General features: G+C 35.1%; 1 protein-coding gene across 3 annotated transcripts; it reads right to left on the reverse strand.

Moving 5' to 3' along the window:
• Positions 1-6,801: 6,801 nt before the first annotated feature.
• Positions 6,802-16,141, reverse strand: LOC140767984 (pentatricopeptide repeat-containing protein At2g22410, mitochondrial-like). 3 transcript variants are annotated; one of them, XM_073108051.1, is made up of 5 exons: positions 14,338-16,141; positions 13,315-13,468; positions 12,494-12,560; positions 8,266-8,369; positions 6,802-7,029 (listed from the first exon to the last, which is right to left on the reverse strand). In XM_073108051.1, the coding sequence occupies exon 1, from the start codon at positions 16,113-16,115 to the stop codon at positions 14,484-14,486; it is 1,632 nt and encodes a 543-aa protein (XP_072964152.1). In that variant the 5' UTR covers positions 16,116-16,141; the 3' UTR covers positions 6,802-7,029; positions 8,266-8,369; positions 12,494-12,560; positions 13,315-13,468; positions 14,338-14,483. The 3 variants fall into 3 exon arrangements, with proteins under 3 accessions (XP_072964152.1, XP_072964153.1, XP_072964154.1); XM_073108052.1 differs by lacking the exon at positions 6,802-7,029 and having other exon boundaries at positions 8,078-8,369; positions 13,315-13,412; XM_073108053.1 differs by lacking the exons at positions 6,802-7,029; positions 13,315-13,468 and having other exon boundaries at positions 8,078-8,369.
• Between the last annotated feature and the right edge of the window lie 2,026 nt (positions 16,142-18,167).

Raw genomic sequence — 18,167 nt, forward strand, 5'->3', positions numbered from 1 at the left:
GATTCCTAAATATAGGTCGCTAACTAAATCTCTCATTTATGAAAATTCATTCCTTTAAAAAATTAGCTAAGTTTTAGGAAGATATTTTTATATAAATTATTTTTCGATTCAATGACTTTCATATATAAGTTGCTAACTAAGTCAATGATTTGTATGAAAATTTAGTCCTCTAAATATAAATTATTTTTTCGGTTCAGTAACTTCTATATATAAGTCGCTAACAACTTATATGAAAACTTTAATATAAGTCACTAATTTAATCAACAAATTATATTTAAGTGTTAGCTACAAGATACACATAATCTCATAGTTAAACTTAGAATTGTATATAAAATAAACTTTTTGGTTAGATATATTTTACCATCCCGTATATATGCCCAAAATTATTTTACTTCTCTTATACTTAAAAAAAATTAAATTAATTTTTGTATTTATTATTAAAGTGAGATCGTTAGGTTTTCTTTTATTAAGCTGAACTAAACAGTATTAAAATAATTAAAAAAAAATACCCCCATTGTATTTGTTGGATAAGATGCACATGTTTTGAGATAATACTGCTAATGACTAAAATAATCACGATGTTAGGTTAAATTTAATAGAAAAATTAATAATTTTACTTATTTGAGACGTTTAAAAGTATAGAAAATAAAATGATTTTAAGCATAAATATAAAATGATAAGATATATTTAACTCTAAATATTTAAGAGCGCTTATTTGATAATAAAAAAACCCTCACCGTACGAGTTCTCCTATGTTTACAAGTTAAATATAAAATTAGCCTGATTTGCCATGCCATCAAAATCCACTTTTGTAGTGTTGATTGGATAAGTGACTACTTGCATAGAAATTTAAAAGCTGCTAAGAAAATATAAGTTACATTTAAATTCATGATTTATATTTGGAAGATGCTGAACCAAAAACAGAATTATATGGAAATTTCTCCTTTCCTTGGTGAATTTTAAATAGGTTGGCTGGTAACTTATTTTAGAAATCGTCAACGATTTCACACTCACCTAATCTCATATTTAAATTTCAAAATGAATTAGATATGTGATAAAAATGCTTGGCAGAGTTAAAAGAATCAAAAGCTTGAATTTAGACCACTGGTTGCTGATTCATTGTAGTTTTTGTGAAATAACAAAAATATGTTTTATTTTTTATTCACCAAAATAGGCCCCACCACAAATTTATTTACCCAAATAGTTTATCTCTCAAAGTTAACATAAAAAAGAGTAAGTTTAAGATACATCAATTGTTAACTCATAACCTCAAAGGAAAAATGCAGAACTCATCAGTATTTTATGTGAGTTGTAGCCGATTAAAATTTATCTATTCTACAAGTAAAACAATGAACTCGTCACACTTTATTCTTATTAAAACATGTACGAAAAAAGAGAAGATTATCCTTTGATTTGCTCTATGTTACTTCACTAAACTATAGAAATTTATCATGCACCATAACAAACTAGATAAAATATTAAATTTAATTGTGCCAACCTAGCCCTAAAAAGAATATAATAAAATAAATATAAATAAAAGATATTAGATTAAAATTATTTAGGCACATTGTGGTCGTCCTTTTGCCTAGGAGCCATGGTAGGCTTTGGGGACACCACGCCCACCCAGCTGTCGTCCCAACTAGCTAGCTAGGGTGGACCCCTCCATCGCCACACCCGTCGCCACCCTCCATCGACTTTCGCCACTACCTCTCTCTCTCTCTCTCTCTCAAATTTCTCCCGTCAGATTCTTATCACCATCCCTGGAACTGCCACCACCACCGAGTAGCGCCGGTGAGCCTCCTCCCTTATCCTCTCCCTTCTTCTCTTCTTCTCTTCTTCTCTTCTTCTCCCTTCTCCTCTTCTCCTCTCCCTCCCCTTTTCGGGCTTGGGTTCACCAAAATCGAGCCGCCGAAGAAAGGCCCATGATTACCTGGTAAGAAGCAGTTGATCCCTTCTCGACCGGCATGGCTTCTCCCTCATCTTCTCTTCTCTTTCCTCTTCTCTTCTTCTTCTCCTTCTCCTTATTTTTCTCCTTCTTTCCTTCCCTCTTTATTCTCCTCTCTCTACTAATATAGTGCTGGCAGACACTCTCCTTTTCTTTTAATTATTAATTTTATTATTATAAATTAGATCTAATTAGATAATTAATTATTTTAAATAATTATACTCACCAACATAATTATTAGCAAAGTATGATAAGCATAATAATTAACTAATTGTAATTATTATTTATCTATAGCTTATATTAGGTTAATATGTACAACCTTATTAATAATAATAAAACTGATAAAACTGATATATATATATATATATATATATATATTGAAAAAAAATTGAAACTTATATGAATACTTAGGTATGCTCTTATATCAATTGAAAAACTTAAGAAACATCCTAGGAGATTAGATCTGTCACACGCTATCGATAATAATATACAGAAAATAAAGTTTGAAAAAGACGATCCCAAATACAAAAAAATTTATGTGGAAAAACCTAAAATCGGGTAAAAACCACATATCCTAACTTGGATTAAACTAATCACTAAAATTTGTAGCAGTTTATAAGAAGTTTATAGATCACTCACCAATTCTCATGACTCAATCTGTACCAACTTTGCTGGTTAGACCTGCGAAACACGACACACTGCTTCCGGTGATAGATTTTCAAACCTTAGTAACCCTCGAGGTTGATCTTTCCATCTCAATAGCCCTCGAGACATAGTTCTTTCAAATCAAATGTAGATGCGTTGAGATAAGAATGGTTCAGCACGTTCCATCTAAAGCTGAGAATTGATCTTTAAATAGCCTCCAAAAGATGATCTCTAGATTAATACTTAACTATCCTTCATCCTAGGGTTAGACTAAACCCTTTTATATTCTTAGAGATAAGATAAATATCTCTTAAATATCTCTTTAAAGATTCTCTATGGGTTTTCTTAGAGATAAAGCCAAATCTAAGTCAAATCAAGTCTCACATAACTCTAGAAATTACAAATTTCACTGATGTATTCGAACGCAGCTAATTGTGTTTGAACATGATGACTTGAAGTGTGAACACGCTGTGAACGACCAAATATGAACTTCTATATGTGTGAACGCCACCACCTCTGTATTTGTGAACAGTTGCAGGTTATGTTCGGCCAAAACAAGCTCTATATATGTGTAATACTTGCAGGGTGTGTTCAAATGCAGCCCAAGTGTGTTTGAACGCCCTGTTCAAATAGTAGACTAAACAGTTGAATGCAGAGTGCCTGTTCCTATATCTTTTGGTAAAATTTTATATTTCTTTAACTATCATGACACAGTTTAAGCACTTCAATAACAATTCTAAAATCATTTCAAATACTTTGATTTTAAAATTAATTTTTCACTTCAATATTCTTCATCAAATATCTCACATATTGTATGTATGCTCATACATAAAATTTAAACACATTATATAAATATAAGTTATATTTTGAAATATAATTTGCCAATTACATAAATACAAATAAATCTAACAATCTCCCCCTTTAGCAATTTGTGACAAAACATAATTTCCTAAAATACAAAGTGTCTACTCATAATAATGTATACATCCTAATAGAGCATAGCACAAGTTATCTTTGCTATAAAAATCCTACACAAGTTCAATACTTATACCAAGTAAAATGCATGTGAGGCTATAAAAAAATTAAGCAACTTGATCATCAACCCAAAGGTTTCGATGAGGATGGGGTCTCCATTGAGGACTAGTCTTGTATTAGAACTATCTTTAATAATTTCTAACTAAACCTTTAGGCCGATGATCATGTTGATAGTGTCTTTCTTAGTCACTAGCCACCCTCCCTCAGCTTGAGCAAGCCTCTACTGCCTTTCTTGAGTGGTCGGTCACATGTGAGGAGATCAAAAAGGTTTTGTGGGCCATGCCCCCCTAACGACGCTCTTCTTGGGTTTGGAAAACCTTGTGGGTGGTTACCAACAAAATCAAGGAAATAAAGTATTCAGTGAAGAATGGTAACCTGACTAGTGTTTTACATGATCCCTTAGGATAGATGGAAAACGGGTCAGATTAACTCTGACTCGATATGCTATCCAACCCGATTCAAATTGAATTTGGATAAAATAATTTCTATCATATTTAAATATAGATTTAGATACGAATAGAACTGTTAGAAAAAATTTGGATACGAGTCGGATATAATTTTCGGATTGGGATACAGATATCGGATATCCATTTACCCACATATTTTTTTTGAATAATTTACAATTTTTAGTTTGCTTATTTAAATAATGAATATTGATATTGTTACTAATGATGTGTTATATATTATTTGTAGAGATAAATTTCTCTAATTTTTTATATATTTGACATACAAAAAATTTATTTTTTATGAAACTCTTAATATTTTTGTGTTAAATTATACCTAAATAAAATATCATAATTCGTTTAAAATTCGATCAACATCTGTTTAAGATCTGATCCTTTATTCAAAAATTATCCGTATTTGTTTAATTTGGATATGGTTTTAAATTTTGCTATACGTCTAATATCCATATCGAATCCGTATTCAGACTAAAAATATGGATCCGGATATGGATTGAGCATTATCCGGTTCGTATCCAATCTGTTTTCACCTTACCCCTCAGTGACCACCATCTCTCTATCGAACACACCTACCTATGTTAAGTATGCCAATTTGTCGACATAAATCATTGTTAGTGATTTGCGGGTAAATGGCCAATGGAATGAACGCTACCTCATGGAAAATTTTGGCACCAAGATCTGTACCTCTATCACCAACCTAATGGTGAGTTCTTTGGAGGATAGGTGGATCTAGTAGCCTAACAACAAAGGGAAGGCCAATGCTAAGGCCATCTACTCCTTCTTTAGTACAAAGACTAACCAACTTGGGCCCGAATGGATGGCCCTTTGAAAATTAAGAGTCAATTCTCGGGTCAAGGCTTTTACATGGAAAGTTCAATGGAGAAGGATTCTTATTAAAACTCTCATCTATAACTTACACATTGGGTCGGCTGACATGTGCCTAATGTGTGGCCTATGGGAAGAAAGTGTGGATCACCTTTTGTCATTGTATGTATGCCCCATTGCTCATAATCTTAGGGCAGCCTTCACCTTGGATTGCAACTGGCTGCATTTTGACTAGTCTCACTTTGGAGGAGGGGGTGGGGGGTGACTAGGGAAAGTTTAAGTCTATTATAGCCTTTACTATTTGAATGATCCGGAAGGCTCTAAACAAGCTTTGCTTTGACTCAATTAAAACGAAGACTGAGCACTCTATTTAGCTAGCCTTTTACATGGCCATGGAGTATTTTGACAAGGGTGGGGTCAAGAAACTAGCTACTAGACCTAGGGTCGAACTGGAGAACTGGACTTCCCCGACAATTGGTTTCATTAAAATTAATTTTGACGACTCCTGAAACCCTTGGTCACTTACTAGGCAACCCAATTAGCTAAAGTGGGCTCAGCCCTTGAAATAGAGGTCGAAACCCTCCTTAAAGCTGTCACTACTTCTCGCCACAACCTACACATGCTATTTTTGAAGAGGACTCTATTGTTGTCATCACAACTATCAACATCACTGAAGACATTCCCTAATGCATTTGTAACTACGTCCCCTAATGCAAGTTGATATGTCAATCCTTGACTTCCTTTTCTTTTGTACATGCCTATAGAGTCTATAATATGGTAATCAATTGGGGTGCTTGTTTTGGTAGGCTTCACACTTTTGACGCTCTAGGAGAGGACATTGATCATTTGCCATTAGAGCTAATTGTTATTGCTTTTGCTGACTGCCCGGGTCCCTTGAATCTGGGGTAGCCATTCTCTAATACATAGGTGATCTCACAGTTCTCCTTTAATCAAAAATAGAAAACACAATAGTAGTGATTGGGCTAAGTCATTGATTAGGGCCATCTACCTTAATTAGGTTGCTGATGAAATCGAGCAGATTTATCTGCTCTAAAATGAGAGAGAACAAATAAACTAGTGTGAAATACCACCAAATCAGGAAAATTCTCAACCAAATTAGCTTACATATTGTTAGCTACTAGATATTGGATGTGCTTTACTGTTGATTGCAGTAGAGTAAGGTTTTGACAATGGTTTTGGTCAAGTTCTGCGGTCATCACGAGAGTCAATGTTCTAAAGTGGCCCTATCTCTCGGGGGCTATCCTGATCTGAGGAGATTTGAAAAGAATTCTGTTGGGGTTGGACGTGAGCTGTCCATTCTATAACGAGGTGGAAGAATGGGTGAAGCACCTCTTTCGGGGTTGCCATTTCACTGGAGTAGTGTGGGTTGCGTGCTCGTGGTCGTTGACAGTTACAATTGAACCTAATTAAGTGGGTTTAAAGTTGAAGCAACTTAGCCCTCTCTCCCCTACCAGATGGATTATGGGCTTAACTCAATTTGGATTGTTTGAAACGCTCACAACTAATTGGTGTTCCAAAATATGAAGCCGGTAAGGTGGTTTTATGAGTGAATGCTTTTTAACTACTGTGTGAGGGCAGTTTTGTTTTTCTTCCACAGTTAATACCAACGAGAAAGGTGTCTTATTTTGTAACGAAAAACGTCTTCTAATTACAAAAAAATGTTGGTGTATAAATTCTCCTTATTCTTTCTTCTTGAACTACTTGATTTAAACATGATATAGTTATCTATTGAGTTGTCTGACACATTACTCTTCTTTAGATATTTGATTACAGGGAGTACTTTCTCCCCTTTCCTCTTTTGTTCCCTTTGCCAGATTTCATCTTCAGAGACAAACTGCTTGTTACTTCCCAAGAGCTTTCATGAAATTAAAATAACAAGAAAAATAACCTTAAAACTAACATCGAGCTGACCTACATTAGCAAAGCAAGAAATCTGACGGTTAAGATGTCAAAAACAAGGTTAATAGGGTATTGAATATGACGGTGTACCCAAACAAGGCACAAATTCCAATCCAAAACCAACGCCTCTCTGTAAACAAGCTGTAATCCTTCAATAAAACTGTATCACCTAATGGATCATTTGTGTTCTGCAACTTTCTGCAGTAATCATAAGTAATAGTACCTTATTAGTAACGCATATAACTTCTAAAACACCTTTCATATGACGAAAGTAACATGATATTCTGTCAGTAAGATAATCATTAGAGTCTATGAATAAGCTTGACCGCAGACATTCTTGCCTATAATTTATATCCATGTTAATTGTATCTTTTATCAGGTGCAATGCACGCACTCTCAGAAAACATCTGTTGTTCCTCCGACGGAGATAAGCAAGAAAGATAATGGTTTTGTCATAACGAATGTTCTTCCATCACACATTGTTTTAAGAATGTTGTCTTGCAGCAGATTTTACAACTTAATATTATTAGTTCAAGAATTACGGCACTTGTTTGAAATCCTATAAGGTGGCATGGTTGTGGAATATCTTCCATAGTTTAGCTATGCCCATTTTTCAAACTTGCTTAAGAAAACTAATATCGTTTAGACGATTATAGTGTTTGGTTGTAAACCAGTAATTATATAATAATTACATTTGATGTGGTATAAAAAATTAATAAATTTAAGAGATATTTCAGCAAACGACTAAAACACCCTTTATAGTGGATGGATAAGGAGGGAAAAAAGAAGAGAGAAAATGATTGAAATAATAGTTTGTGGAAATAATGTTTGACGGAAAATAATAATTAGATTTTGTTGCTAAATATAAAATATTGAATGGAATAGGAGAGGAAAAAAGAATAGGTATTAGTAAATTAGTATTGAGATAAACTATTGTTTGGTTACTATACTAGCAACAAACTTCATAAAACTAGAACAAGCTGGTGTTAATACCCTAAAAACTTATCATAATATTTCTAAATAGCATGTCTCACATAGATTTGAGCTTCTAAAATACAATATAATTGAACCCTCATTTATGGTTTCCTAAACTCATGCTAGGAAGAACTCGCAATGATTCTGACGAGGAGGCAATAACAAGCATTAGATTTTCTATAAGCTGCATTTAAGGTCTCAATATGGCATAGTTATATAATAAGTATGTTTTTCAATCAGTGATTCTAGAGATATAGGAAGTTTTACGAAATCAGACTTTTAAACGATTGATTAATAAAGAAAGTAAGATTGCTCTCCCTAATTAGCAGTAGCAAAATAACAAGGTAATTCATGTGAAACTCACATGTTTCAAGAATAAAAAAATTTAAAGATGAGAAAACATAATCGGATTCCATTGGGAGATGTATGAACATCAGTTGCTTGTAGATGCACCATTACCTTGTCCCAATAATGACCAAGGAATTCATTAATTGAAATAGCTTTTTGGGCATTCATCAAAGGCGGGATCCAATAGCACCAAATGCAAAAGCCTGGGGTGCTATCTGCGATAAATGAAGGAAAGAACCATTAGAAGAAACCAGAAGTACAAAAACAAGAAAGAAAATACTCATGGAGTGTCTTTAAAGAAAGTTCAACATTCGGAAATGATAAATCATCCAAGAATCATGACAACGAATATGGAGGAGCATCCAAAGATGTTTGAAAGTATCATATTTTGACCCAAAGATGCTGTCACATGAAAAAGAGCTAAAAAGCAACAGAAATTGTGGAAGGAATCTGCAGATTAATATACCAAAATGACACTCCAATGTCAAGCTTCTTTGCACTTACAATATAACAACCGGAAACATAGTTAAGTTGTTACCTTGTAAATTGTCAATCATAGCCAACCATATGATACATAACTAGTGCTCACATCCCAGGTTCCATAAGTGAAGTTGAAATGCTTAAAATCCAAGAAGGAAGTCTGTATGTCCAGGGAATGTCCAGGGATTTAAGTCATGAGATATCTAATGAAACCGTAGCTGGAATTAAGATCTCATTCAATGAGAAAGATAGCAAATATCTGGAGTTCATTTTTTATCCTATATGGATGAAACCACATAATATGTAATTAGCACCCACTTCCCTGATTCTATAAGAGAAGTTGGAATGCCTAAGATCCAAGAAGGAAGTGTGTTAAGTCCACAGCAGATAGAAGTGCAAGTCCCTGGGATTGTGAAGCACTGTAAGCTTTGTAATTAGTGACAAAACTTCTTTGAAGCCATTAAACAGAATCATTATTATTGCAAAATAGTGCCCGAAGATAGATAATTCCATCATCTATTGTATACCGGTGGATTGTTGATCGAAAAAACACTATCATTGTGATTAGAGCAACTAACAGAAGCTGTAAAAAGAGACAACAGGAGTCACATTACTCAAAAATAGAATACTTCTATATGGTTAAATTAAAATTATTGAGACTATCTCAGACTAGATGTCCATATCAAAAAACTGTAACATTGTTCCACATGCCATATTAATGATCCTGATGGAATTCTAATATGCACATCAGGCTGAAGTTTTTGTTACAAGATTTAGATCATACTGCAGTTCAAAGGTTCATTGTTTAGAATTCTGGCCATATCAGACAAACACAAAAGCACCGATTAAAGTGGAAGCATTGATCCTAACATGAAATTAGCAAAAAGGCCATTGATAAGCTGCAGAAACCAAATGAGTTTTAAGGGGAAAAAAAAAGTTTATTAGCACTTGGCATGACAGACAGCCTATTAAAGGCAATTTATACTATAATCATATATAGTGAAACCATATGATTATGCAAACGTCCAATATCAATTGTTAATCATCTTAATAAATCCATAGACAAATAAATCCGCTTCATCAACAAAAACTGTAAGAACTGGAAAAAAAAAAATTCTTGGAGTGCACGTGCACACCCTTCACCCTCTCCTTCGCCGTCTTGCAATGAGGCAGCCGCAAGTTTTTTGGCCAAATCTAAATCAAAATCAAAATTCAGATTCTGTCTATAAATAAAAACCCTAAATCCCTTCTCTCTCCCTTACCCCAACCCACTTCTTCCCTCTCATTTCTTCTTTCTTTCTTTCTTTCTTTATCATCGGAGTCACATTGTGGGATCGGACCATCAGAGCATCGTCGGAGCAATCGGAGACCACCATGCAACTCGCAAGTCAGCACTCTTCTACCCCTCAAATTTAATTTAAGTTTAAGGAGTTAAAATAGAAATACCTAAAATTGTTGGGTGTTGCGGTTTCATCGGTAAATCCGGCCGATCGACGGCTTCGGGTTTGTTGTAGAAATCGATTCCGTGGACGCCAACTACGAAATAGAGTCGTCAGCTGTCGTTAGCGGCTTCTCCTCCACCTTGTGTGGCCAGTGTGGTTGCATGGGTGGCAGAGACCTTGCGATGCGGCCGGTGGACCATCGACAACGATGATCACCGATGGTTTCTCCCTCTCTTTTTCTTTCTTCTTCTTCTCTTCTCTTCTCTTCGATCTTCATGAGGAAGAAGATAAGGTTGGGCTCAGGGTCAACCCGAGCTAACCTAATTTAATTGAGTTCGGGTATAGATTTCATATCCAACAGACCCGACCCAAATAAATAAGTCATGGGCTGTGATTTAGCCTGTAGCCTAGTCCATATATATTAGTGAGTTTGGGCCTTAAGTCCAAACCATTTATTGGTTCTTGTATAAGCTGCGAGCTAGCCACAGCCCAACTATTTAGACTTAATCTAGCCTATTTGAGTAATCCAATAAGTTTTAAATTTTAGATATCATGATATTGGTTAAATTAAAATATGTTATTTATGCATTATTAAAGATGGTGATTTTTCTTAGTGCGTGGACTAGAGATTTTAGTCAATTGACTTAGACTCAGATTAATGGATTTACTCACATATTTATTTGTCTTGTATTTCATATTATTTATTAGATCATGTATTTCTCTGTGCGCAAATTAATTATCATATTTCAGTGTGCAATTTAATTATTATATTTCTGTTTCTGTGTGCAAAATATATGATTCAGTGTATTGCTATACTTTGTGCAAAATAATAATTTTAATAAATAAAAAAACCTAACTGATATTTAGTATGACTTAGAAAACAGTCTCGGTATAAATTATTTGCGACTTTTCGTATACTCAAATTTACTTGAAAGTTTAAGAAAATATCTTATTTTAGATCACTGCGATAACTTTCTTAGCTGACTCTGGCAGAGTTAGAAAATAATCTTAGATTAGATCGAAAGACTTCCTAAGATAACTCTAATTTCTCTCAACGATTAATGAAAAAGACATATTGCGTTTGTCATATAGTGGCACCTGGGGCTCTTAGGGAAAGAGATAGGGTGCATTTATTATAAAGCGACATCTCTTATTAACTATAATCGGATCAGCTCTGAGAAAAAGACTCGAGCATTATCTCGTGTGACTTCTAATTAATTTTGATCCACAGGGCATTAACCCAATTGAGACATGTAATTATTATTATTATTATTATTATTATTATTATTATTATTATTATTATTATTATTATTATTAAGAAAAATTTAGTATATTGGAACTAAGCATGTTATAAAATATGACTTACTTTGTTATTATTTGCGTCGTTATTACTATTACTATAAGCATGCTTGATAAGATTGTCATTTATTTCAAGTTATGTTTATGGATTCGGATTTATTTAGCTTTTGAGTGGATTACACTCACTGAGCTATACTTGTTACCTCATAGGATCCCAATTAATGTGGCGACTGAATGAGATACACCAAAGCTCCACCTACACTTATAATCTATCATTTTTTATCTTTCAATTCTTTATTCTTTATGTTTTAAACTATTTGTTAACTTAGTTTGATTAGAGACACATTAGTAATAACATTGGTTATTTCCATTATTATTGGATTAAATTTATCGAAGTCAGATTTTCATATTAATTCTTGTCATTGTGGACTTAGAAAATTAATTTAGGTTTCGTGTATTTCAAGTATATTGAAGTAGACGGCCAGTCATGATTCCGATTTTAGATCGTGACAAAAGCTGACAGGTTAAATTGGCCTTGAGAAGCTTAAACCTCTTTACACCATAGTTAGAAGTTGAAACCACGACATGATGCTATATGGAATAGCCAACTACTCGGACAATCTCTTGCCAAACAGATATAAGAACACTCGTTTGTGATGGTCTCTCACAGGCAATTGTAGTTGGAGATATTCATCAGGATTAAGTTAAGTTTTTCACCAAATATTCTAGAGCAACATACATTATAAATAATAGTTGTGCTTATAACCTGACTATGTAGTGAGCCCTGAGGAGGGTAAAACAGAAGATATACATACCTTCATCTATAAGAAGCATCCTTTATTCAAGAGAACTAGTGTTGGAATTCAAAAGGAAAGAAAGGAAAAATAGAAATCTCTTTCAGCAACTTACAGTTAAAGTCAGAGCTATATTTCGGCCTAATAGTCACCGTCTAAATTAATCAGTTTGTAGCATGAAAGATGTGACATCAAAGAAGTAAAAGAGGTAGTAATAAATGAAAAGTGAGATGCTTCAAGGCTTAATTACAGACAGTAGCTCCAGCACAAGAAATCACAAGGATCCAACATTAAGATTAGACTCAAATAAAAGAAGAAACTTACCTGATTTATGTTACTGGGTGAGCATATGTATCTCATATTCTCATCTATTGATCCCTGCTTGGTAAGCCTGCAAAGAGAGATATCCAATAACAATTTCAATTTTCAAGTTAACCTAATCCAAATTCCAAAGTAAATTTGTCACAAAGTACATTTCTGCAACCATGACTAAAAGATAATCCAAAATAAAAGAAAAATATACTTTTACTTTTTTTTAAAAAAACTTTCTACAACCACTCAAGCACCTGCGGATAATGAAAATCATTTTCTTATGGAAACAAATTTAGGGAACCATCTTGACTTTCAATAAAAGGACTGCCGGACAGAAGCATAACATGGCAAGTTGCATTGACTTATTGTGACCACATTATGTTATTGAAAATTGAAAACAGATAGCTGCTTAGGCTAAGTGTCTAAGGCCACTTTTTGGCCCAGGCATCATCTTCAAGCATAGAAGGCATAGATCGTTTAGAGATCATTACGCATTTGCTATCAATGGAACCATGAAGGAACTTTCCAGATGTTGCGTTTGATTTCTGCGGGGCTATGCCATAATCGCAAGTGATTTACAGTGCCAACAGCTACCATCCGTAGTTCATACATCGCAGGAAGTAAAATAAATAGTCTAAAACACTCTGTCAGTACTCAGTAGGAAGTATGTCACTTTTATGGAGATTATCAGACTTGAGAGGGTGGAAGTAAGCTTTGGGCCTTGCCACCTATGGCAGCATCTTAATTAGCCAACTAATCCACAATCACTGCAACTAAACCCCTGTCTCTCTCCAGGTGGTACTAGCAAATTATACAACATCAAGTTCTAGTACCTGACCAAGCTCCAGTTGACCCTGAACCGGAAACCTCCACGGAGGCGGAGCCAAAGGTAGCATAGCTTGTTCCAGTTCCAATTTTCATCAGTGAAACCCTGAAGGAAGATCATCTGATTGAGATAACTTGCATCAAGTTCTTGTGGAGGGTCTCCTGGATAAGAAGCTATCATGAGTTCATTAGCGGAGACTACTGAAACGGGCAATTAAATTTGTCATTGGCATCTTCTGTCGTAAGCAGACCATCCTTCTCCTTTTGAACTATCATGCATGAACTATGGAAAGAGATGCTTAACTTGAAAAGGAACATAGCTTTCAACTTTATAGTGACGAAATGGAGATGGGTGGGCCAGAGACTCGGGAAGGTGAAAGAGAGGACAAGAGGAAAGGCCTCAAGGCTGGATACTAGCTTGTTTCCATATGAAAACAGTAACTTGGGAGTATAACTCAGGCTGTCACTTGGGTAACATCGCTTCTATTTTTCCTTTTTCTCATCATAAGATAATCCCATAATTTACCTAGACACCACATATTGAGTTTGAAGAGTCATAATGCTCAAAAAGTTAGGGCATGTTAGGAAATCTCGAAGTGCATCAGATCATCAAATACAATCCTCCTTTGACAATTCTAATGACTCTAAGTAGCATCAGATTGATAAAAAGTTCTATAACATTTATGAATTAACAAACATTCAAATGCAAATAGTCTATTATCATTACTAGACATTCATCCATGTATATATCTCACATATAAATATTATCTGCATATGTCCTTAACTCCTTATAAAGAATTCCAATGGTTTCAAGTTATGGATATTTTGACAATTGTAAACTTCAAAATCATAATACTCCATCTAATTCACAAACAAATCTTAAAGACAAACGGCCTCACACTACTTTTGATATCTTGATTGATGGTCATGATTGCCTAGTTGAAGTATTTATATTTTGACCAAACCATCATTTGACCCTTCTACTACATTTAAAGAAGCAAGATGAAACAACAAGCGGGCCCAAAGTGTACCTGATATGTTTATCTGCTCTTGTGAAAATGAATCATTCTAGTATGGAATCTCATCTATCAATAGAGTAGCTAGTTCCACCCGCTATGGTTTCATAGAACGAGGAGAAAGAATCACACACTCACAAGTGATGTTAGCTCACTCTTGATCAGAAATGTACATTGTCTCCATGTCGGTCCTCAGTCCAACTATATCCAGGGAGTTTTAAAGGTATCTTTTCCCTCATCGTTTTTCTAATTCTTGCAGCAGAATTCCACTGTTCTCTTTCTGCATATATACTTGAAAGCAATATATAGTTCCCAGTATTTTCGGGTTCCAACTCAAAGAGCTCACTTGCAACACTCTCTGCAATCTCAACATTGTTGTAGGTCTTACAAGCTGCTAATAGCGCCCCAAGAGCCCCGGGGTGAGGCCCCATTGGCATCTTTTGTATCATTTTGTGAGCTTCTTCGAGCCTCCCTGCTCGACCTAGCATGTCTGTCATGCAAGCATAGTGGTCAGCCTGATGCTCCATCCCATAGTCATGCACCATCGCTTCCCAAAACTCTATCCCCTTCTCAACAAATCCTCCATGGCTGCAGGCATTTAGCACACCAATGAACGTAATAGGATCAGGCACAATTTCCTCACTTCGCATCCTATCAAAGATCTCAAGTGCCTCCTCTGCATGCCCATGAGATGCAAGCCCATTGATGAGAGCAGTATATGAGTAAGCATCAGGACAAGGGATCTGCTCAAAAAATCGGAAGGCTTCACCAACATTGCCACACTTAGCGTTCATGTCCACCAGAGCAGTGAGAACACGCTCATTCTTCTCGATCTTCTTCCAATCCACATAAGCACCAACCCAATTTGCCAACTCCGCACTCCCCAACTGTGCAGCCGCAGAAATAACACCAACCATCATAGCAGCATCTGGTTCAATCCCCTCTGCTTCCATCTCACGAAACAGTGCAAGTGCCTCCCTCGGCTTCCCACACTGTGAATACCCATGTATCATCACAGTCCAAGAGACCAAATTCTTTTCCCGCATCCCTTCAAACAACACCCGAGCAGCATCCACAGACCCAACTTTACAATACCCAACTATCATCACGGACCATGAGACTGAATTCCTGACAGGCATCCTATCAAACACCTCCTGCGCAGATACCAAATCCCCAGCATTAACATACCCGACCACCATTGCATTCCACGATATCACATTCCTCTCAGGCATTTCATCAAACAATGCATGTGCGACATCCATGTCAACCCCAACCCGCGCATGAGCACCAAGAAGGGAATTATAGCTGACAACATCTCTAAGCGGCATTTCGCCGAATGCTTTGTGGGCGAGTGGGAGGTCACGGCATTTGCCATACATGTCGACAAGGGCGTTAGCAACAGGGAGGAAGGGTAGGAGGCCGGAGCGGAAGGCGAAAGAGTGGAAGGCGGAGCCGAGGGGAAGGTCGGACAGGGCGGCTGCGGAGTTGAGGACGAAAGGGAGGGTGAAGTGGTTGGGGGCGAGGGAGGAGCGGGTGATAAGGAGGAAGAGGCGGAGGGAGAGAGAGGGGGACTTGGTGGAGAAGAGGCGGATGGCGCGGTTGAAGAGGGAGAGGAGGCAGTTGGTGGCGGGGAGGTGGGAGCGGAGGATGTGAGCGTGGATTTGGTTGAGTTGGAGGTGGGAGAAGGAAGAGCGGGAGGAGAGGAGGGTCGAGAGTTGGGTGAGTCGGTTGCTGAGCTTGTTAATGGCGGGAGTGGTATCCGAGTGGTGAACTCGTTGAGGAGAGGGGCTCATCACAGTATTGGTAATGGTACGTTCTTCTATGCATGACTGTGAGAGGATGATGATATTTATATTAATTTTCTAATATACTCTCGCTCTTCTCTTCCCAGTTTAAAATATTTTAATAACCTCAAAGAGTTTTATATTTTTAGATAAAGATAAGCGTGACATGATTTAAGTATAAAAATATCATATTAATTTATCAACTATTCTAATAATTTTAGTAGTTAGTGAATGATAATTTTTATATTTATTTTGTAACAAAACATAGATGGGTCAAAAACAAAGGTGGTGTTTAGATGTTGTTTAGGGTATTTTTCGTGCTTGAATCTTGTGCGTTTATATGGATATAGATGTTTTGAGTGTTTGATTGTGAAACATGGGTATTAGTGTAATCATTCCTCTGATAAGACTTACATTTTAAATTTGAAGGTTGTTAAATTTAGAATAAGAAGGTTAACACAACTACCCTTAGTTGATAGAGTAAATCAAAATAATATTATTAATATTAACCTTCTCTTCCGCTATTTTTTGTTATGTTTGAAAGATTGTGTCTATTTCTTACTCTTATGTGCAATGCCCTGCTATATACGCATTTAGTAATACTTGTGAGTGCATAAATTTATTATTATTAATAGATTGGTAAGTAAGTATTGATTTAATAGAATTTGTTCAAAATATTTGTAAGAACTAGGTGTTTGAAAATCTTAAAAATAATTTTAATCTAATTAAAAAAATTACAAAATTGGTAGAAAAAAATAAACTTTTTTGACAGATCTTTGTTTTGAATGAGTGTAAGAGAAGTAAAAAAGGTTCCGGAATTCTCTTTGTCAATAATAATTTATATTAACTAATTAAAATATTTGTTTAACAAATCATTATTATCTTTAAATGAGTAAAATTTGTTTTCATAGAAATTATGTTTTTTCTTATTTAAAAAAGATATATAGAGTAAGACTTTTATATTAAAGTTGGTAGATAACTTATGACTAAGGAAGTTATGTGATTGACTCCAACTTTAAACAATTATTATGGAGAAAATTGTTTGGTGGTGAAAATTGTTTGGTGGCTTAACTTAATGGCTTATTTTCGTTGATGGTTTAGACAAGCAGCTTGATAGTGTGACGACTTAAAGTAGGTTTCGGTAACGTTTAGTTTGGAGTAATAGTTTGATGATGCACATGACTTGAAACCTAACCTACGCAACTTACTATATTAGCTAAAATTTAGTGGGACCTAAGTGTCTCTGTATCTAGAGAAGATTAGCGATTTGTCCGGTCTATCTTTAGCCTTCAGACTCTTGAATAATAAAAAAAATAATTAATATCCAATATCTAAACAACAAATGATTCCGAAATTAAGGTAAAAAAATATAAATAATGAAGAAGGGTCGAAATATGACAAAAATAAGAAACCCAACATTACAGAGGTCATTAGAAGGTGGAGGAGCTTAGTTATATTGAGTGGGTGACTTGTGCAGGTAGATTGTGGTTTAGATTTGGAAGTAAAATTAGAGTTCTAAATTAGATATATTCCTAAGAAAATTAACAGCTATGATTAAAAAAGTAAAAGCAAGATAAAAAAGTGGCTAAATTAATTTTTATTCCATGATCCTACATGAATAACGATCACTCATATTTATAAGAGTAGAAGCATAGCAAGTCAGATCTAACTCGCCCCACCAAGTTTACATATATAAATTATTCGCTTTAATTCAAATTTAAAAGCAAATAACAAAAGTAATCAACTAGACTTAACTCAATTCAACCTAATTGACTCAATTCGACCCAATCTAATCGACCGTTATGGTTGGATAGTATCACAAATTCAAACTAGAAGAAATTAATCTAAACTCGAAATGACTTCAATCTATTAAATATGGTTTTAGCGAAGAATACTTACGTTAAATTTGTTTGTTTCTAATTAATCTATTATCTTTTTAAAGTGGTCTAGGCACAATAAAAAAGGGATAAGCTAAGATTGTTGTGCCATATTCAAGATTCATTGCTTATATATAGACCAACATTACATACTGTAGATAATATAAAACATATTACTGTTTTT

Source organism: Typha angustifolia, chromosome 10 (assembly GCF_048772165.1).
Source record: "Typha angustifolia cultivar Huaian chromosome 10, ASM4877216v1, whole genome shotgun sequence".
In the NCBI taxonomy this organism is placed as follows: Eukaryota; Viridiplantae; Streptophyta; class Magnoliopsida; order Poales; family Typhaceae; genus Typha; species Typha angustifolia.

Coding starts and splice junctions, on each gene's coding strand:
- LOC140767984 (XM_073108051.1), bottom strand. CDS start 16,115: ATGAGCCCCTCTCCTCAACGAGTTCACCACTCGGATACCACTCCCGCC.